General features: G+C 39.6%; 2 protein-coding genes across 6 annotated transcripts in view; one reads left to right on the top strand and one right to left on the bottom strand.

Annotated features, from left to right (window-relative positions):
- top3b (DNA topoisomerase III beta) overlaps positions 1-18,008 on the bottom strand; it is a 34,098-nt gene extending 16,090 nt beyond the window's left edge. For 2 of the 4 annotated variants that reach the window (XM_085474716.1, XM_085474720.1), the window contains exons 1-11: positions 14,583-14,777; positions 8,561-8,692; positions 8,121-8,227; positions 7,281-7,355; positions 6,843-7,033; positions 6,226-6,382; positions 6,026-6,139; positions 5,711-5,801; positions 4,370-4,524; positions 4,065-4,170; positions 1,810-1,956 (exon numbers count right to left, since the gene is read on the bottom strand). In XM_085474716.1, coding sequence (XP_085330842.1) covers positions 1,810-1,956; positions 4,065-4,170; positions 4,370-4,524; positions 5,711-5,801; positions 6,026-6,139; positions 6,226-6,382; positions 6,843-7,033; positions 7,281-7,355; positions 8,121-8,227; positions 8,561-8,692; positions 14,583-14,652 — 1,345 coding nt within the window. In that variant the 5' untranslated portion in view covers positions 14,653-14,777. Of the gene's footprint in view, positions 1-1,809; positions 1,957-4,064; positions 4,171-4,369; positions 4,525-5,710; positions 5,802-6,025; positions 6,140-6,225; positions 6,383-6,842; positions 7,034-7,280; positions 7,356-8,120; positions 8,228-8,560; positions 8,693-13,630; positions 13,718-14,582; positions 14,778-17,546 lie in introns of those variants that run through there. The other 2 variants (XM_085474717.1, XM_085474719.1) reach the window with 2 other exon arrangements.
- On the top strand, positions 9,811-14,157 carry LOC146696566 (uncharacterized). 2 transcript variants are annotated; one of them, XM_085474722.1, is made up of 3 exons: positions 9,811-9,935; positions 11,912-12,084; positions 13,725-14,157. In XM_085474722.1, the coding sequence occupies exons 1-3, from the start codon at positions 9,921-9,923 to the stop codon at positions 13,951-13,953; spliced, it is 417 nt and encodes a 138-aa protein (XP_085330848.1). In that variant the 5' UTR covers positions 9,811-9,920; the 3' UTR covers positions 13,954-14,157. The 2 variants fall into 2 exon arrangements, with proteins under 2 accessions (XP_085330848.1, XP_085330847.1); XM_085474721.1 differs by having other exon boundaries at positions 11,909-12,084.
- Positions 18,009-21,948: the final 3,940 nt, after the last annotated feature.

Raw genomic sequence — 21,948 nt, 5'->3', positions numbered from 1 at the left:
ATGTAAGTGGGCGTTAAGGCGTCTGGGAAGGGATCTCAAAACTGGATTATAGATGGCAGAGAGTTGGTGTTGTAAACCCCCGCCTCTGTTCAAAGATGGTCGCTCACAGTGGACATAGATGGCTTCTTTCACTCCTCTTTCAAACCATCTGTCCTCTCTGTCCAAAATGTGAACATTGGCATCCTCGAAAGAGGATTTTAGCTTCTCGCAACTTAAAGAAGTCCAGACGCTTTTCTTTGCAAGCTCCTTTGACTACGATGACCTGGATGACTGAGAACCTTCACAGACAACATTTTTTTGTGTTTACACTTTCAAATAGATGCAAGTAAAACACAGCAGAAAATAAATAAAATCAAAGACTCAGCGGTCCTTTTGCTCTATTTTCACCTGTAAAGCAGGAGTGGGGTTGGCGGAGGTTTGCCCTGGTGCAGGTGTGCCGCAGTGGTCAGTTGAAGAATCCGCGAGTTTCTCTGTGAATTTCCCATTACGTCGTTGCACACTCGGTGCTTGTTTAGGGGTTTTTTTTGCTGTAAAAAGAAGTTTTCTTCCCACGCACAATGGACGCAAATGTTTTTGTCACTTTTTATGGAATCAAACTCAAAATAAGGTCAGTACTTCCACGCTTTAAATGCTGCATGCTCATACTCTCTCCCGCACTCGATATATTATCCATTGTTGATCTGCACACAGCTGTTGTCACGAACGTCGCACTCGCTTACGTCATTGTCATGAGACATTCTCGCAAAAAAATAAATAAAAAAAATCACGGTTTAAGTAACGCAGTGTTCCTACAGGGAAGTAACGGTAATCTAATTACCGTTTTTGCAATAGTAATCCCTTACTTTACTCGTTACTTGAAAAAAGTAATCAGATTACAGTAACGTGTTACGTGTTACTGCCCATCTCTGGTGCCTTAAAGTGTGGAAAATACGTTATACAGAAGAAAAGAATATATCGCGATATATATCGTTACCGCACATGCTTCAAATTATACCGCGATATGGATTTTAGGCCATATTGCCAGCCCTACTCTGCACTGAAGATCTAAGCCATAATCTGATTGTTATACAAGTCAGAGGAGTAGACAAATAGATCCTTTCTTAATGTAAAGATCTATTAAGGTTTGATCTTCCCAAGACATGTTTAAAGGAAGTGTACACAACATTAACAAAAAACATTTCTGCAGGATTCTTGTCACTCATCATATCAGCAAAGCGACTAGACTATGGGGGAACAAAGTACTGCTCTGCAAAAAGAACACTCAAGCCTGAGATGCATAGACTCATGTAAATTTTTCTTCCACATGACTGCACGTTTAAATGATAAAAATTTTGTTGGAAGAAAGGGAAATACTGTTGCAGTTTGGGCCTGTTTTCCTGCATCTGGGTAAGAAGTATGGGTGAGACTATGTTTAATGAAGCAGTAAATTCTTAATCAAGCAGCTCTAAAGCACAATGTCAGGCCATCGTTCACGGACTCAGAAAGCTGATTAAGGACTCACTGCTGACATTATTTGCAGCTGTATTCTAAAATAGTTATGAAGAACCACAAAATATAGACAGGTGTCAAATCCTAAAAACTCCATCTGAATAGTGCCACCATGTGGTCTGTATCTTGTCTACACCAAAAGGGCATACAATCACAGAGTCTGGCTATAAGCAAAGTTTATGATGTCATAAGGCACCTTTGACAGCTACATAGTCACAAGCAATTACTCCATACACTAAGCAAACAATGATGTTAATACAATGCAATGGTTTACTGCAGGTAAGTACTGCAAAATTCTGCAAAACAATCATCTATGTTTACCTGGTGATATAAGGGTTCTTCCACTACATGAGAAAGCCTCTGTGCCAATGCTGAACTCTATAGTGGTTTGTAGGTACTTGCAGTCTTGACTTACAGTGGCAATAAAATGCCGGGTAATGTACTCATATAGCCGCCAGCCATCACTTCCTGTGGGAAGAAAAGAACACATTTGGGTATACATAGTTATTGATGTACTATTCTAATATTCTACAGTGTAATAACTTCACACTGTTAGATGTTGGGTTATTCAATTTCAAATACTTTTTAGAATAGTGTGTCTTGTGCCATATTAGCACAGTAATGTATTGACAGAGCAGTGCAATTAAAACAAGTGACCAGAGTAGTATACACAGTAGTGAAGCAGCATGATCAGTCTAGCAGCATGTAACATAAAAATGAATCAGATACGATATGAAATATGACCATGAAAGTTCTGTGACAAGAATACAATATGAGGTCCTGTTTCAGTCACTTATGGACACAGAAAGGAAACACCAGAGGGGCAAAACACCAGCTCCTGGTAGAAAGAGCAGTTGCCTGAGACTGTAAGACCAGACTGACCAACCTGTGCACTACCTGGATTGACTACAAGAAAGCCTATGACTCAGTGCCTTCCACATGGATCTTGGAATGCCTAGAAATATACAAGATCAACAGGACCCTAAGATTCATCAGCGATTCAACAGGGACAACTTAAAAATCAATAGCACAAGTCACCACCAAGTCCGGGATGTACCAAGGAGGTGCCTTGTCCCCACTGTTGTTCTGCATAACCTTGAACCCCCTCAGCCAGATCATTAACAAGACTGGCTTCTTCTGTCTGCCACGCTGGGGCCTGTCCTTCAATAATGGTTTCTCTTATTGCTCCCCTTCATTCTTGGGTTTCTGCTGTCTGTGGTATTCACCAAGCACATGATCAGCTGTGACCATTGTCAATAAGACAATGTGTCATTCACACCTGGCATCGATGGAGGCATTCATGGAGAGGAGGTGACTAATGAACGAAGAGGAGCAAGAAGTGAAACCATTATCGACGGACAGGCCCCTGCATGGTATGTACCACTGGCAGACAGAAGAAGTGGCTGATATTGAAAAATCCTACTGACACCTGGAGAAAGCTAAACTGAAACACAGAGGCACTAATGGTGGCAGCACAGTACACAATACAGCACAACTTAAAAGTGAAGCACGAAGTCGATAGAGGCTGGGGTCTACCACAGCAAGCAAGATGCCAGGTGCAGGCTGTGCAAAGATGCCTCTGAGACAATCACATAACAGCAGGGTCTAATATGCTAGCAGGTAGGGAATAGTGTGTATGTATATATTGAAAATAAAAATTCCTGTTTAATTAATTAATTTTTTAAAGGATAGCTGACCCACTTTCAGGACATTTTTTCACACAGTTATTGATTTTACTATGCCTGTTGCTCATTTTTGTTGAATATTTGTAACATCTAATCTTAATAGTAACAGTTTGTAAAAAGAACTGAGTTCATCTTATTGGTGCTACCATCTACCAGTTAGTCATGCAGTGGCCCTGTGGGAAAATTAATTGCCCACCCCTGTGCTAGAGAGAATTTAAGAGTTCAAGTTAAATGGACTGATTCTTACATATAGCACTCCCCCAGAGCATTCAAAGCCATTTTTATACAACATTTCACCCACTCAAACAAGCACTTTCTTCTACTCTTTAAGTGCTTTCTATCAAAACATGCACACATTCATACTCTGTCAGATGCATCAGAGAGCAACTTGGGGCATGCAGACTGGGTCAAACCACCAAACTTAAGATTAGCAAGTGATCTGCTCTATCAACTGAACTACAGCCAACTGTGTGAAGTTTTCAACTACTATCATTTGTGAGATTTTAGAGCACCTAATGCTTCTAAATGATGACAAGCTTTGTGCACAGGTTGCTTTTGAAATCTGTTGACTCGCCTCAATAAAAATGCCCAAACCATCATTAATTTGTGACAAATTGCTTTTTTAAACCAAATTCACAAATTCCACAACAAAGGATATTTTTTATTTTAACTATAATAATATTTTAACTATAATAACCATCAGACATCCTAACATGTTATATATAGGGCTTTGAATATTCAAACTCTTTATTAACCTAACATTTCCTAGATTGACTAACAGAAAATATGTCTACAATATTGCTCATTGCTCCTTGAAGGCATGCCCTATATAAATAGAGGTGTATCATAAAAAGAGGTGATATTGTTCAGTTATTTGCCTGTATTGCTCACCTAGTTCTGCTTCCGTGGCAGCACACATGGGAGTAATAGGTGGATGATCTCCAGCATCAGTGCCCTTCCTGGGTTGGTTTATTCCAGTTGAAAGCAGAGCTTTTACCTGATGAAAAATTAAAAAAACCTTTTATCATTTTCAATCACATTAATTTCTAAGTGGCTCTTTCTTTGTACTACTGTAGGATTGCCTTGATGTGACTGTTGTTGCGATTTGGGGTTGTGTGAATAGAATTGAATTGAACTGAATTGAATGAATCACTTTATGTATACACATATGAGCAGCCTTGAATGAATGTACTCACCTCTTCTACCCAGAAGGGGTTGTTGGTCTGCTGCTTCAGTGTTCCCTTCAGGTCGAAGTTTGCTGGGTAGTGGGTCGTCTCGGTACGTGGGTAGCTGATGTAGCCCTGTGTATATAGGCGCTCAGCAATCTGCATAGTATGCTGGGGACCCATGCCTGAAACATAATATCACATCCTTTATCACATCCTTTTTCTCTTTAATTCTTTCGCATTTTTTCTTCCAGCAGACAGAGTACACCGATGAGGAAGGCTGGATGTGATTGGCTGCAAACTGGACACACTTGAAACTATGGCATAGAGGCTGTCACTAAACAAACTCTTATCCATCTATGTATAACCCAGATCACCATCTGCACCATTTACTGGACAGGCAGTGGAGCATCTTCTCTAACAGACTCATTCACCTGTGCTGCCACAAGGGCACACCCAGCAGTCTTTCATGCCACATATAATAAGTACAAAGAAATACATCATCTAACAGAGAAATGCATTGAGATATCTTATGTCACATAAGTAATGGGTGTGATGGTCAAACTCATTAAACATTAAAACAATAGAAAACCTGAGTCCATTCCTGTGAATATAAATTCCATTCAAAAGACTTTTTATGATAAGTTTAGATATAAGGTAAGAATAGAACAGAAGATACTCTCCAGTAAGTGACTGTTCCTCTCGATCGCAAAGGATAAAGTGTAAGGTGGGTTTTCCAGTACATGACCCTTACCTTTCATTGAAACAATATTAAAAGTACAAGGATCAAATATAAAGACAGTATCATTTTATTTTTGCAAACATAATAATCAAAGATCAGAACAACTGTCAGTGTTATAGCAGCCATATTCACAACCCGAATTCCGAAGAAGTTGGGACGCTGTGTAAAGCGGCGATTGGCAATAACAGTTTTATTTATAAAGCACATTTGATTACAATTTAACTCACGGTGCGTAACACAGTAGCTAAAAATAGTGGATACCCCTCAGCCTCCTAGTAGATACACCAAGGATATCCTATTCCGATCACTCAAAATACTTTACACTACACCACATATCCATAAAACACATCCTGCATCAACACATGTATCAATTTAGAATCACCAGGGAACCAAACGTGTTCAATTATATTTGAGTCAGTTTCATCTAATCAAGCTTAACATTCTTAGTTCAAACTTCATAAAGATTAAACAAACCAAAACAAGAAAAAAAAACTATTGTTTTTCCTATCCATGACTCATGAAAAACCACAAACCCATCCCCTCAGTGTATTTGTATGCTCAGGAGAAATGACAGCTCATGAAAAAGTAAATATAAATAGCTGTAAATGTAAATATACATATGTAAATACCTAAGGCAGAACTAGCCACTCTCAACATCTCCACTGTGTTTAAGGCTTGAGGCCTCTGCTTGGTCTTCTCCTTCTTACTCACCAACTCCACCTGTGAGAGAGAGCAGACACCTGCTTAAGCAAGCTGACCTAAATTTATTATAATTCAGATTGACTGGAAAATGTTTTATAAAGCAGACGTTTGTCTTTGTAGTTAATTTAATATTTGGTGAAACAGGAAACGGAATAATAATCATGACCTTCATAATGTCAGACAGCACATGTACAATAAAAAAATATTATCTACAAACCACAAAGTCTGGTTTTTGCACTCACCTGCGCATCCCTGGATGTTTTCACCAGGTTGACAAACATTTGACCCACCTCTCTGTCAAAGACCCTAACTCTGTTCCAGTCCAGTGTCAGTGGACTCTCCTTTCCTTTAAAAACCTGAACAAAGCACATCATTTCTGTCAATACCGCACAGCAGAAAGGAATCTTTGACAGTGTGGCAGGAAACTGAGGTCATGGTTTACCTTTGCCTGGATGACCCAGTAAGTCTCTGGTTTAAAGGACTGGATCTTGTCATGGCGTTCCACACAGAAGCCAAGTGTTGGGGTCTGGCACGGACCAAAGGAGATTAACGAAGAGTCTAGATTGCCATATTTCCCTTGAAAATACTTTGTTTGGAACCTGAAAATTAGTTTAGTCAAGAAAAAAACCTTAAATGAACAGTATAAATATCTTTGATCAGCTGTAATCAACCATGTTTTCAAAGATTCTGGAATTTCATAAACCTCTGACCAGATGAACTAAGCTTTGGATGGAGGTGAAATCACACAAAAACAGTGCTCTGTGGCATTTTGAGTTTGGGACCCCCTTTTTTTTTTTTTTTTTAAATTAGTGCAGTTTGAAAGTGTGGTATTTAACTAACCTTCCTCTTCTGCTTGATTAATCACACAATTCTGAGCTTACGTGAGAAATCAAAGTCAAAGTCAAAGTAAACTTTATTGTCATCTCTGCTACATACAGTACAGTATATAGAGAGATGAGACAATAAGGCTCCAGTATCACCAGGGTATTTATTTGAATTGTAATTTTGAAACCTTCTACATCAGTAGACAGCTGTGTGTGGGTGAAGAGAGCAGTGTACCGGGTGAAGGCACAGCCAATACGCAGATCCAGCTCTTGCCGCGCATCTACTGACAGAGCTTCATTGTGATTGGGCTCTCCAAGGCGGTTCATAGCATTCCAGATGTCAGTGTCAGTAATGGAGCTGAATTTGGCACGGTAAACACTCCTGGCACTTCCCTTATTCATCACTGGCTGAATGGCATCCAGCACCTTGAAGAGAATTACAGGTGAGGCAGAACACAGAAACAAACAGCACAAAAAGATCAAGAACACGAACAGGACAAAACTAGAAAGAGCACACAAAATTAAATGACAGCAGCTTGAGCATGTACCAGGTCACTAAAGGATGACTGTAGGCCATCTGATACAGCTACAACTATAAGTTTTATCAAAAAGTTTGAAAGCCTTATGTTAATAGAGAGTACTAATAAGAAACAGATGTGGTGACCAGCATTACCTCGAAACATATGTTCTCTCCTTCTTTGTCACAGTCCAACCACAAAACCACACAGTCACTGCCTCTGGCTTCAACCTGACATGATACCACAAACTTACGGTTAACAATGCAGTGCAGTGAAAACATATTTGCACCCTCCCAAATTTGTTAGTATGCTGTGCAACTGTGACACGTTTCAAATCTTCAAAAGAATTATATTAGAAAGAGAAAACCTGAAATAAATACAAAGTGCAGTTTTAAAATGATGATTTCATTTATTAAGGGAACAAAATCTATCAAATATACCTGGCCCCTTTGTTGATAGTGAATTAAATGTGATTAACTACATTTTGGAAAGCTGAGTTTAATTTGATTAGCCAGATAGCCTGATTAGTGCCAGATCTACTGAATCAAGAGATCTTTTAAATAAAACCAAGTAGGCTAAAAGATCTCAAAAAGCAACACATAATGGGTTTTTTTGTATTGTGGCACCCAGAAACAAAGTCATTTCTCAGGCTCTGGGACTCAAGTGAACCACGGTGAGAGCTATTATCCACACATAGAAAAAAACCTACAACTGAACTCCAACTCCAAAACTTCAAAAGTATTGCTCAGTTGGGTTATTCCGCAGGACAATGATCCAAAACCATTCAAGGCACTTTACATTAGGGAAAGACACTACATCAAGATCGATAACATAATAATACACCAGCAAGTCTACATCTGAACAGCTAAAAAAAAAAAAAGCCAAATAGGTTTTGGAGTGACTAATCAAAGTCCAGACTCTAATCTGATTAAAATAAGAAATCACATAACAACTAGTACCGATGTATTGTAAAGCCAATTAATGGGTCAACCTACCTGAAGAAACTTGACCATATTGAGTTTAGGGTTGGCCTCCTTCTTTTCAGTAGGAGCTTTACTAAAGAGTTCTGCAGGGTCTACTTTGTCCCAGTTGTTATATTTCCCTGGAAAATAAAGAAAAAGTGCAACATCCTTCACATTCACTACACTATTGCTGTGGACCGATATCAGCCATACAGTTCATATCACTTGATCACTGCAGTGTACTACAATACAATGACTGACACTTTTTTTTTATACAATGGTGCTTCACAGAAAATAACCCCTTCATCATCTGACACCAATAAGTTGTGGCGTTTTGAACTGTATTATTTTATAAAACTGTCCCTAATAATCTGTTTTAATTACTCCTCCCATGTAAAATTAGGAGGTGAAAAAAAAAAAACAGTGAAAATTTAGATCAAGGCTGAGCAAGACCTAACATGGAGGATACCCACCAATAAAATCGAGACTCATCACATGCCCACAAACAGAAGTCATCTTAAAGTGTACAGTTTGGCCCTGGAAAATGCCGGTGTATTCGTGCACTGAGCATGCGCCATTGAGCCCCTTGCGACTTGTACAGTTTCCTAAAGAAAAAGGAGAGCAAATTAGGCATGAAAAAGGCTACACGGTTATCTTATTATAATTACAAACAGATAAGGTCATTCAAAACATTTCAATGTTCATGTTAAAAAACCAGAAGCCTTAATACAAATTTAACAGCTCAAACAGCAGATGAATTTTAATTGACAGGTCAACACCTACACCTTCATTTTGCTGCTCCTTTTATGGAGATCCCATCTCATCCTATCTCTAGCATCCTCCTCTGTCACACCAACTCTCTGCATGTCCTCCACGACCCTGCATTCCGTTTTCTTCTATGGGCTTGGAGAGTTTGGAGGTATGGTCTTCACTCCAGACTGTATAGGAATTTCAAGACCATACCTCCAAACTCTCCAAGATCTTGTCCACCTGCTCCCTACTCTCACTACAGATCACAACGTGTTTGCAAACATCACAGTCCACAGACACTTCTGTCTGAGCTCATCTGTCAGTCTGTCCATCATCACTGCAAACAAGAAGTGGCTCAGAGCACTTCTCTGATGTAATCACCAATCTGCCCTCATGCATATCTTGCACCACCCTAACCACCCTCTTGACATCCTGATGTATTAGTTTGGGGTCTTTATGGTGTAAGGTCTACCTTACAACATAAAGTGCCTTGAGGTGACTGTTGTTGTGACTGGGTGCTGTATAAATAAAACTGAACTGAATTAATAAATGACTTGTTTTGCTTTTTTTTTTTTCTACTGAGCATTTTACATTTAGAAATCAATTTAAAAATGAACTTCTGAATCACGGTCAAAAACTTTACAGAAAAGTTACTTCACTTTTTTGTTCTCTCATACTGTAGTCTAATTGCTGATGAGTCATAGAAGCAGCCATTAGCACGAGGCCAAAGTGGTCGTGAGCAAGCGTCCTCTCCCTGCTTACATGAAATTTCTGGTACAGGCTGATGTCCTTATGAATAAAATGACTCTCTCAAGGCTGAATTATAATGACAGTACGCAAACTATTATGACAGTAACTAATATATTCCCCACCCCCTACACAGACACAGCTACCCCAGCCTCTTTGAGGTGAACAACCCAATCAACAATGCACACAAGCAGAAATCCAGCCAAGAACAGGGCACATATATAGAGGTAGGTCCAGAAACAGTTCACAGATCGACTCCAAGCCAAAGAACAGAGTGACCACCAAAGAAAGGCAAAGAAGCTCCACTGCACCTAACTCCAGCCAAACAGTCAAGCCATGGAACAGCTCCAGGTAAGTATGCTGCCTTTTTGGTTTTTAGTAATGCCGACTGACATACAGCAACGTTAAACTCAGATGGGCTTTAAGGAACACACTAGTAGATTTATGGATGTTTTCACATCTTTCAACTCTATTTAATTCAATCTGCAGGTTAGTAAAATTAAACAACATTCATTTTCTATTAGAGCTGGATATCGTCACAGATTTCTATAACTGAATTGATTTGATTTTGACTCAGACAGTCAGAAATATTATAATTCTTATTACTTATCAGTACATATCCATATTTTTATATATGTATAAAAACAAAGCTGACAATTGTAAGACTTTAGAGGTGCAAGCATCACAGCAGATGCCTTTTTATCAAAGTGACTGAGGATAAAACACAGAAAAAAATAAAGTAGATTTTCTTGGCCTGGCTTTTATAGCAGATAACCCTTAAAAAGATTCTGCAGTAGTTAAAAAAACTGAAGAAAACCACAAGTCAGTATATGAACATTACCCAATGCTGCTGAAGTGAAAATCAGAGCAAAGTTACAGAGGTTTTATAAGAGAAATAGCCAAGTGTTTTGCAATCTAAGCATATTTTGTAAAAGCTTAAATTTCTTTGGTATTGAACCGCAGAAATTAGGCTCTCTTATCGGAGGTCGGTTTGGGAAAAAAAAATAAAAAATGGCGGGTGACAGCGTGCAATCAACAGTATACTGGTGCGTAAAAAGCAAGCAAATAATGCAGAAAACAGAGATTATTGATGGTAAACTGGTCTCTTGAGCACACTGTGAGAGAGCAGTGAAAATGTTTTTCAAACATGAAGCGTACTTTTGCTCTTCTTTTGCTGCTGGTTCAAACTGGCAGCTTCTGAATGTGTGAGATGTCAGCTTTCAGCACCCCACTGCATGTCCGCAGACATGAATGAGCTGTGCTTTGTGTTTACATCTGTTTACCTGCTCTCAATTGCTGTTTTAGCCGTTTGGTGGTTGTTGAAATAGTTTTGTGAGGTTTAACCTGAGATTCTGGCGTTTCTGGCAAAATACATTTATATTTAAAAATCGATATTGCATTATTCAAACTAAGCAATCCCACCCCTATTTTCTACATACTTACTTTATTAGACATCTATAGCGGTGTTCAAATATCTGCATATCCTGACTGCACAAGTTAAGTGCATGAATCTATTACAAAAAGAAAAACATTTGTATGCTGAACCCACTACAGCATTTCTGTGAGTCCATTTTTTAAAGACCAGTACAGGAATGTTATTCACCTGACTGGCAATATCTACCAGTAGCTCAGAATAAGTAATTTGTACAATAGGAAGAGGTTATGCCAGATTTCCTAATATAATAGTAATTAAAAGCTGGGTCTCTGATAATGTAGGGAGTGTTGTTCAAGTAAAGTAAGTCAGTAAAAAAGAAAAGAGCAACCCTGTAACATCGCTGTATGTGATCAATCTTGAGAGCCAGACAATGTAAGAGAGAGAACCACAACAACCCACCATGAACAGGCACAGTGAAGTGGTGGTGAGGAAATCTTTTAACAGGCAGGAGTTTAACAACTCCTGGCAGAACCAGGCTCAGTGTGGGACCCATTTACCTTCTGTGGACAAATTAGATAAAGGACCCAGTCACACCTGATGAACTGAACAGGGTGACCTTATCTACTTCAAACCAACTTCCAAAATTATGTCAAGGCAAAAGTAGCGCTGCGTGTTTTTTAACTTAGAGGTGACAGAATATTTGACACCTGTATAATATTTTTCCTTAAGAAATATGAGCGTGGCTTCCGCTAAAATCTTTAATAATTGTAAGAAGCCAAAACTTACAAAGTAGGACAGGAAGTCTAAAGTCAAAAACTATCCCATCATAGGAGACCAGTATTACATTTGCCACCTTTAGAAGGTATAGAAACCTTGGTGATGTGTCTGGGTTCACCGATTAGAAACTCATCAATCCATCAAAACATAAACTCGCTGACTGTGTGTTCAGCAGCTGCGTGTCTTTCTGCTGTGTCTGCTGGCCCTTCATCAGTGCGTGGCCCTGTCACTGAGCAGCCAGTGTGTGGACGAATCTTTCTGCACGTACAGCCTGCAGGACTACCACAGCCAGCTGGTCAACCTGCCCACCCGCATCAACGAGCGCAGCATTGCGACCTGGAGCTACGTGTAAGTGCTGGAACCTGCAACGCAAACTCTTATGCTGATTCTGCTTGGCTGAGAGAATGTTGAATGGGATGGGTCTATCCAGCAGTGTTAAGTCTAGTACTAAGAAAAAGCATCTCTCCATATTGGAACTTTACAAATTAGCAGAAAAAGCTGCGGGAGTCCTTCATTAAAGCACAAACTTTGCGAAGAAAAGCAACTTTTGTAGCTTTTTGTTTCTCTGTTTGTTTTACACAGAGAAAAATCTCCAGTATGTCTGCAGAAGTTGAGGCTTTCGTAACATTTTTCAGATCGAAAGTGAAATAATACAAACTATTGTATTAATTAAATATCTTAATTTTTATAATTAAAATATATATTTTTTAAAAACTCCACACTTTTCACAAGCCAATGAGCCATTACACTCTGAGCCATGAGCTGAGGGTTGTTAGGTTAGACAGTAATTAATATTAATAAAAATGTCTACACCACCATAACATCTGTTTTCAGCAGCACAACAACATTCCTCCAATTAACATCGGAAAGCCTTCCAAGAAGACAGAGTAAAGGTAGATTTCTTATGCCTTAGTATATTGTATATTTTATTTTATTTGACTTTGACCTTTGTCTGTACTTGAGACTATTTACATATTTTTACATTTAAGATTATGGTTTCTTAAAAAAAAAAAAAGGAAACCAATGAGTAGTTCATTCTTAAAGACCTGTGTTTTTTTCTAATTTGAATATTTATTAATGCTCATTAATAACAAAAAAAAGTTATTCTTATGTGATTAATCAATGGAATAATCGATAGATTACTCGAATATCCGATAGCTGCAGCCCTACAAATTAGAGCTCTGGATCTTTAAACTCGATCCATTTAATAATAAAACTCACTGGCTCACAGCCTAATACGGGAGACGTGGACATCCCTCTTGTTTGTTGCAGATCAAGGTGTAACTAGAGAATGCATTTCCTGAAGAAAATGCAGTGTGAATGCTGACAGCTGAATGGTTTGAGCTGAAATGTAATAATTGCTGAATATTTAGTTTAAAAAATCTTGAATGAGCTGAAATACATTGAATCATTCACCTGAAAGCAAAAGTGCAAAACTGTTGAAAGCTGAAGTTCACACAGAAGAAGTTTCAAAGTTGGAAAGTACCTGAACGTCTTTAAAGTTAAATTAGAAAAAGCTGATTAATGACAAAAGAAAATTTAGCATCAGAAAACTTCTGAATGAATAATGAAGTCCGGTATTCCTTAAATCACTAGAAGAGTGGAATTACGTATTTTAAATGTCTAAACTCAAGAATAACAAATGAAAAAAAAAAAAAAAAAGCTGCAAAAAAGCTGTTGCATGCGTATGTCTGTGAGTCTGAGTTACTGATGCTCAATGGGGAAACAAAGACATTAGACAAGGTTAAAAAACTTAACACCTTCCTACTCTTCCAGGGATGCTGATGCTATTTTCTGGAGAACTGATTGGCCAGTAGGTGGTGATTTCTAATCTGGAATTTAACCTGCTCCAGAGCAGGTTAGATTCACAGCATGAGTTACCATGGTGAATTACCTCAGTAAGAAGTGAACCACCTTTGTAGTACAGAAAATCCAGATAAGCCCAAATCCAGATTCACAGTATAGGCCTACTCTTCATCTCTCACCAGGGAAAACATCGACTTGAACCGGGTGCCTCAGGTCATCCATGAGGCCAGCTGCCACACCGGCCACTCCTGCAGGGGACTCGACAGTGAATTTGGTTTAGAGACCATCCCCGTATCCCTGAGGATGCCAGTCCTCAAAAAGAACCCCAGCTGCTTCCCCTCAGCCAGCTACTCTCTGGAGTTTGAGCTCATCACTGTGGCATGTATATGTGCCATCTCCAGACACAGCTGAACACAACAGAGCATGCTATGGTCAACTTGGGCCACTGGAAAACTTCACCAACATCCACTGTTTAGACAAAGTATAGTTTTCACATCAATTTTACTGAGAAATAGCCCATTTCACTCATTGTGCTTGTTTTCCAGAAGACACTGAAAAGGTTATCAGTTATTACACACCTGTTAACAGCTCATTAAAGCAATCTGAGACACTTTATATTATACGGTGTCAATTCTGTGTCCATGTGTAGTGTTTTGACAGCCTTGTTATCACAACACTTTTGTTTAATTCGAGATCCAGTCTAAGAGTGTCTAAAAAAAGAGAGTACTGCTTTAACTATTGTATATAATATGTCATTTAGCAGTACAGGCAAACACAGGAAACAAACCAACAAGTCCAACACTGGAATCATCATTTGGATTACTCTAATTAAGACAAGCAGGCCAGCCAGGCTTATATATGCTGAGTGCCCAGATTTAAAAAATCCTTGTATTCTGAAAAAACAAAGAAAGAAACAACAAAAACAAAACAAAAACCAATCAAACGCCAAAAAGTCAGCCGATCAAAGCTAATCAATTTCATTTCGGCTCCACCATACTTCCACTGCGTGCTGATCGACACAGCTTTTACTCTGTACCCACCTTTAGAAAGGATTTTGGCAATGGCCTGAGCCAAGGACGGCTTCTCCGCTACCATCAGCACACTTCTCATGATGAGCAGTTTCCCTCAGCTGTCGCTTACTGTCCCAATCTTGTCAAAAGGAAACACTGACCTGTGCTATGCTTATCACCGGCTAACAGGCTGTGTGAGAAACTACTGCAGTGGCCATGGCGCGTTCTACCATACGAGATCTACTTCCGGGTGAACGTCATGGCCTTTGCCTCCCATTTAATTAGTTTTAATGATTTGATTTTCTTTATCGTCTTCTCTGCTATTATTATTATTATTATTATTATTATTATTATTATTATTAAAAATTGGTAGTGACAAATAAGGTGACAAATTAAATACAGACTCGTAGCTCAGCTAACTCAACAAAACTAACAAAAATATATGCGTGAGGAGCGTAACATAATTTGAAAAGAAGCTTACCAAATGGACAAACCCAAAAATTTGAAAGAAAATTTTTATTTTCAGGTAACGCTGTCGTTTTCTTCCGTAATCTAGAGGTTTTAGATTTTGTTTAGGTTAAAGTGAATTTAAAAAACAAAAGAGACAAAAAAAGCTATCATATCTTTTTGTCTTTTCTTAATGCCGCGTTGTCGTTCTTGCGACAATAAAATGGCACGACTGTGTGTGTGTGTGTGTGTGTGTGTGTGTGTGTGTGTGTGTGTGTGTGTGTGTGTGTGTGTGTCAATCAAAATTTGGACACAAGATGGCGGTAGACGACACGAAATAACCGGGTACGTCAGTCATTTTCTTCTACCCAAAGTGAGAAAACAGATCATCTCAGCAGAGCAGGTGTTTGTTTTTCTAAGAGTTTTACGTATATCTTTGTGTTTGGTTGGTTGTTTTTATTTACGTGTTTATTGTACTGATGAAGACCAGCCATGTGAATAATGGCAGCCTGGATTCTGTTAGGCCGAAAGCAAACAGTGACAATGATCAGAATAAGAAACAAAGATGTCATGCTGTCACTTCTATGATCCACCTTTTTTTTTCTTTAAACACTGCTACACAGCTGTGTGTACATCCATCCATCTAGTACATAGTGTTCTTTGAGAACTGCGTGGGCCACTGGGGCAAAAGGGCAAGAGCTAGAAAAGATGCAGGGAACTGAGGGTGTGGAAGCTGGTCTTCTCTTCATCTTTGGGGAAGGTGATGGGATGCTGACCCCAGGCAGATGGTGATGAAAGAATTGTGTGTGTTGTTTCATTCACCCCCTCCGCTACACTTCAAACTAAGTCATCAATTAAATGCATCCTTACAACCGTTCCCTCCATGCTGCCCATTGAATAGGCAGATCTTCTGGGCTCAGTCTGTGGCTCTACCATTTTCTCTTAAAGACAGTGTTGCTAACCAATAACACTTATCTGGTTATTAAACTGGCTATGTTTTTATTCTAATATTCAGAACAGTCTTTGAGGATTCTGGAAAGAAGTCTTTTTAACCTTTTATAATTTCCAAATATCTCTTGTGTATATTTTGGGAAAACAGTTTGTTACCTCTGTGCCATAAATTTTACTATGAGAAGCTACACACCTCCCTCTCCCAAGCCACCTCCTCCAGTTTGTCCGGGGGGACACAAAGGCATTCCTAGGCCAGCTGAGAGATATAACCTCTCCAGCATTTTCTGGGTCTGCTTCAGGGCCTCCTCCCAGTGGGACATGCCCGGGAGACCTCACTCAGGAGGTGCCCAGGAGGCATCCTTGTCAAATGCCTGAACCACCTCAACTGGCTCCTTTCGATGTGAAGGAGCAGCAGCTCTACTCTGAGCCCCTCCCGGATGACCAAACTTCTAGCCCTATCTCTAAGGGAGAGGCCAGCCAGCCTTCGGAGGAAGCTTTTTCCACTGCTTGTATTCGCAGTGTTGTTCTTCAGACACTACCCAAAGCTTGTGACCATAGATGAGGGTAGAGACAAAAATTGACCGATAAATTGAGAGCTTCACTTTTATACTCAGCTCTATCTTCACCACTATGGACCTGTACAGTGTCAGCATCACTGCAGCCACAGCACCAATTGGTCTGTTGATCTCCTGCTCCCTTCTCCTGTCACTTGTGAACAAGACCCCAAGATACTTAAACTCCTCCACTTAGGGCAGGGACTCGTCCCTGAGTGGGCACTCCACCCTTCTTCTTCTTGAGCATCAGATTTCTAGGTGCTGATTGTCATTCCCACCGCTTCACCCTCGGCTGCAAACTATTCCAGTGCAAGCTGGAGGCCATCACCCAATGAGGCCAACAGAACCACATCATCTGCGAAAAGCAGAGATAAGATTCTGAGACCACATAAGTGAAAGCCTTCCACCACTTAGCTGTGCCTAGAAATTCTGTCCATAAAAATTACAAACAGAATTGGTACAAAGGGCAGCCCTGGCGGAGCCCATCACGCACGAGGAATGAGTCTGACTTATTGCCGGCTATGCGGACAAACTCTTGCAACAGTTCTATAAGGATCGAATGGCCCGTAGCAATGGGCCCCATACTCCCGGAGCAACCCGCAGTACACCCAGGGGGACACAGTTGAATGGCTTCTGCAAGTCCACAAAACACATGTAGACTGGTTGGGCAAACTCCCATTCACCCTCAAATTTTCTTGACAGGATAAAGAGCTGGTCCAGTGTTCCACGACCCGGACAAAAACTGCATTGTTCCTCCTTTATCCAAGGTTCGACTAACAGACGAACTCTCCTTTCCAGCACCCTGGCATAGACTTTCCCAGGGGGGCTTAGGAGTGTGATCCCTGAACACAACTTCCAGTCCCATTTCTTAAAGATGTGAACCACCGCCCCGGTCTGCCAATCCAGAGGTACCGCTTCATGTTTCATTGCAATTTTGTAGAGGCATGTCAACCAAAATAGCTCAGGGTGAACCTCATCCACCCCAGGGGTTCTGCCACCAAGGAGTGCCTTGGTGGCAGAACCCCTGCCTTAGTGACCTCACCTCAGCCAAGTTGTCCCCCTCGTCTCCAGTCTCTGTTTCCTACGAGGAAGACTTGCCAGTGGGATTAAGGAGGTCGTCGAAGTATTCATTCCACCGCCTGACAATGTTCTCAGTCAAAGTAAGCAGCGCTCCACCCACACGACACACAGGGCAGGTAGAGCACCACTTTCTCCTAAGTAGCCTGACAGTTTACCAGAATCTCTTTGAGGCAATCTGCAAATCCTTTTCCAGGGGTTACCACCACGACAGGCACCAACCACTTTGCAGCTGCAGCTCAGTGTAGCTGCTTTGGCAATGGAAGTGCTGAACATGATCCATTTGGACTTAATCTCCACAGTCTCCCTTAGGGACTCCCTATTAACAGGACAAGCCTCTGTCAGAACCAGGCTCAGGAAGGGGTGGCCATCTGCCACAACTGCCTGGGGTGAGTGGAGGAAGACGAGATGAAGACATACTGTGGAAGAGAGCCAGAGATTATTAAGAATTAATGATTAATTGCAGATAGGTGTACATATAGTGCGTGACAAAGGTCAGTGAAGACAAAACAGTCAGTGTATCATGGGAAGCCCTCAGAAGGCTTCCCTTCTAAAGGGGCAGGTAAAATGCATACTATTGTATAATACCAATTATGTAAGTGTTCTGATAAAAAATTATTTAATTATCTTTGTTTTGATGATATATAGTTCCAATATCTAAAATTTAAGAAAATACAATACTGGTATTTTTGTCATTTGCCTCTTGAATGGGCCATCAACTGTACATAAGCCCAGAATGATCACTTAATAATCCGGTCAAAATTATCACCAGTAGTAGAAGATTCCTTTAAAACTATGAAGTAGATGGCCCAGAGTAACATGTAACACGTTAAAAAAAAAAAAAAAAAACCAAAATAATTATTCCAAGTATTGAGCCTTGGGGGACACCACATACGAGATAGATTAGTCCTTTTTCATCAGTACCTACTCAAGTCAGCTTGGTTCGACTTGAGTCGACTCAGTTTTTAGGGTGGTAGTATTTAATTAAGTGGTAATTAGGTGGTAGTACCTGGTATCAGGTACTTTTTTTAGTACCTACTCAGCTTAGGTTCCAAGCAACCTGAGGCGATACAAAAATGTATACAAAATACTCCAATCTCTGTTTGTTTAATACATCTCTACAGAGATTTAAATACGTAAATGTGGCTTGAGTTACACATAAATGATTTTGCTACAATTGCCTGTAGTTTTGGGACAGGCACTTGGGATAGACTAACTTGTGTAATCCTGTGGGTGGGTCGTTGGTGTTCACAGATATTATGGTTTTATATTTTGTTATTGTTTTTAGTATTAATTTCATTTCAAAGTTTTATTTTCAGTTTAGTCTTAGTTTTGAAAATGTGTATGCTCATTTCAATTTAATTTTTGTTGTTTGAAAAGTATTTCACTTTATTTGAGTTTTGATTAGCTTTGTGATGTTTTCAGCCACAAGATTTATGACGTTTACAACAGGCTTTACGGTGCAAATGCTTTGTTACAGGGACATGCTAGACTCAGTAAATATATTAACCAAATGATGATACGTATTTTATTTGTTTGTTTCACATTTGGTTTTTATTTTTATTCTACTAAGGCTTGTGACTACATAATCTTAACTCAGTTATGAAGCAATATTGTGAATGTTGCCAATTTTGTAAAAGCTCAGCAATCTGAGCACTGCACACAACACTGCTTAAGAGCATAGAGCTTAATATTGCCCCTTTTACTGTTCAGGTTTCCGATGGTCTTTGTGTCCCTCCTGGTTTTCTTCCTCACATCTTCACTGCTTAACCAAAAGAGCTGCTGAATGTACATTAGCCTGCGCTGCTCCTCCCTCTCTCTATACCATTAGAATAGCTGTTGCAGGCTGTGTTGCTATGGTGACATACTCCCCTTTTCCTCTCCAATGTCGGATCCATTTGGAATGGTGCTCCGATAGCAAGTTCAAATCTGGGGCTGTAGAATAGAAATATTGTGGTATTGATCCCATGCAGAAAGAACTGGGAAGCATTTCAAAACTGGTGCAGTGCAGACAGATGAACATTGATGTCAATGCAACATATACACGAGATCTCATGTGTACCCATAAGGCTCTTTACAGCAAATAGGGAAAATGTACATCAGATAAATTTTATTTATATAGCATCAAATCCCAAGAGGCACTGTAAGGTAAAGACCCTAAAATAATACAGAGGAAACCCCTAACCCTAATCCCAACAATCAGATGACCCCCTTTTGAGCATACTTTGCAAGAATGGGAAGGAAAAAGTCAGAGAGGAGGAAACAGGAATGGGAGGAAGACAGGATGAAGACACGCTATGGAAGAGAGCCAGAGATTAATAATACCCAACGACTGAATTCAGATTGGTCTATGTGGTAAAAACACATAGTTGGGGAAAAATGTTAAAACAGTGAATGAATATGAACTTGTTCACGTTACCACATTCACAAAATCTTCAGAAAATCAGTGTGAGGGACCAAGCAGCCAAGGCATAGGGGACACAGGGAAAAAAATGTCTTCAAAAAGGGTTTTTTCTGTTCTATTTTAACCCTCAAAAAAGTTCAAAAGAGAAAATTCAAAAACATAATTAGCTGGCCCATAAAAGAGGTCAATTAAATATAACTTTACAAAAAGTAATGTCCAGAAACTTAAATAAAGTGGACACAACTCACAAACTGACCTAATTAGGGTAGCTTTTATAGTGGTTTGTCCGCCGCACTATGAAGTCTGGGATATGTTGGGCCATGGAGGATACACGGACCCATCCTTAAAATACAGGGACGCATTTGAGGGCCGCATTTCGAGCAGCCTTTGAATTGGGACAGCCTTTGTCGCGTTGCTGTGATGTAATCGGCCTTAAAAATCGGCCTTTAAGGCTGCAGACCCTGAATTGGGATACAGCCATAGACTCTTGGATGTGTCCAACAGATTGACAGGTGGTGGGATATGGTGTATACTGGTGCAGTAAACTTAGAGTTTAAAACTTGTGATTTTAATACACCATGTTTCTAAGATGTTTGTACTGTCAAGTGAATCTAAAAGAAGGAAATTCGAGGTCATACAAGTTATTATGTCTTTAAGACATTCCAGTAGTTTAATTAATTGGTGTGTGTGTCATTTGACTTCATTGACAGATAAGGCTGGGTATCATCTGCATAAAAATGAAAACGTATGTACTGTGCCTTCTAATAATACTACCCTCAGGGAGCATGTATGAAGTACAGGTCCCAGTACAGGACCCTGTTGAACTCCATAATTAACCTTAGTGTGTGAAGAGGACTGTTTACGTGGAAAAGATTTGGAGTCTATCAGACAAATACAATTAAAACCACGGGAGCTCAGTACCTTTAAAACCACATGACTTTCTGATCCTCCTCCTTTTACACATTGAAATCTAGAGCAATGTCTGAACATATTTTCTTTAAAACTATGAAATATTAAAGCCTGAAATTACCATCAGAATGAATTAGAATGGGATTTGTACAGCTTGTGGTATATATATATATATACCACAAGCTGTACAAATCCCATATATATATGTGTGTGTGTGTGTGTGTGTGTGTGTGTGTGTGTGTGTGTGTGTGTGTGTAGCACAAATTAGAAGAATTCATCATTTGATAATTTTATGCTTTATATGCAACAATTGTACCTTTTTTTTTTTAAAGCAAATAGGATATGGTTCAGCTGAAAATGTTTTACCTGGGATTAGAGTGACCCACATCTTGAAAATGAAATAATCCACTTATTTAACTATTTTCTGATTTATAATTAGAGTGCCATCTGGAAAATGCAGTATATTGCTTCAATTGTACCAGACAATCTACCAATATCTTTGTTTTTGTGATATTTATCTATTTTCTCAGTTGAATGAAAATGACACTTTCTTCATTTTTGTGACTAAGAATTTCATGCTAAAAAGCATTCCCCATGATTTATTTTGTAAAATTGTGTAATTCAACTATATACCATTCAGAAAATGTCACTATTTGTCTTGTGGAAGTTGCAATTTTTTATATTGAAAAGCCAATTTAGGAATATTTAATAGCAAATGGCCTGTATTTATATAGCGCTTTACTAGTCCCTAAGGACCCCAAAGCGCTTTACATATCCAGTCATCCACCCATTCACACACACATTCACACACTGGTGATGGCAAGCTACATTGTAGCCACAGCCACCCTGGGGCGCACTGACAGAGGCGAGGCTGCCGGACACTGGCGCCACCGGGCCCTCTGACCACCACCAGTAGGCAACGGGTGAAGTGTCTTGCCCAAGGACACAACGACCGAGACTGTCATATATATATATATATATATGTATATATATATATATATAGATATTAGAGATGGCACGATACCACTTTTTTATGTCCGATACCGATACCGAT

The sequence above is a fragment of the Copadichromis virginalis genome, linkage group LG12, assembly GCF_057382275.1.
Source record: "Copadichromis virginalis isolate Kocher_CV1m ecotype Utaka linkage group LG12, C_Virginalis_male_GT1.1, whole genome shotgun sequence".
In the NCBI taxonomy this organism is placed as follows: Eukaryota; Metazoa; Chordata; class Actinopteri; order Cichliformes; family Cichlidae; genus Copadichromis; species Copadichromis virginalis.
The sequence above is the reverse complement of the archived record's forward strand: the minus strand, read 5'-3'. Positions and strand labels throughout refer to the sequence as shown.

What these genes read in the sequence shown, in the direction of transcription:
- LOC146696566 (XM_085474721.1), top strand. An exon ending in ATTGCGACCTGGAGCTACGT is followed by an intron (nt 12,085 to 13,724) that starts GTAAGTGCTGGA and finishes ATCTCTCACCAG; the next exon opens with GGAAAACATCGACTTGAACC.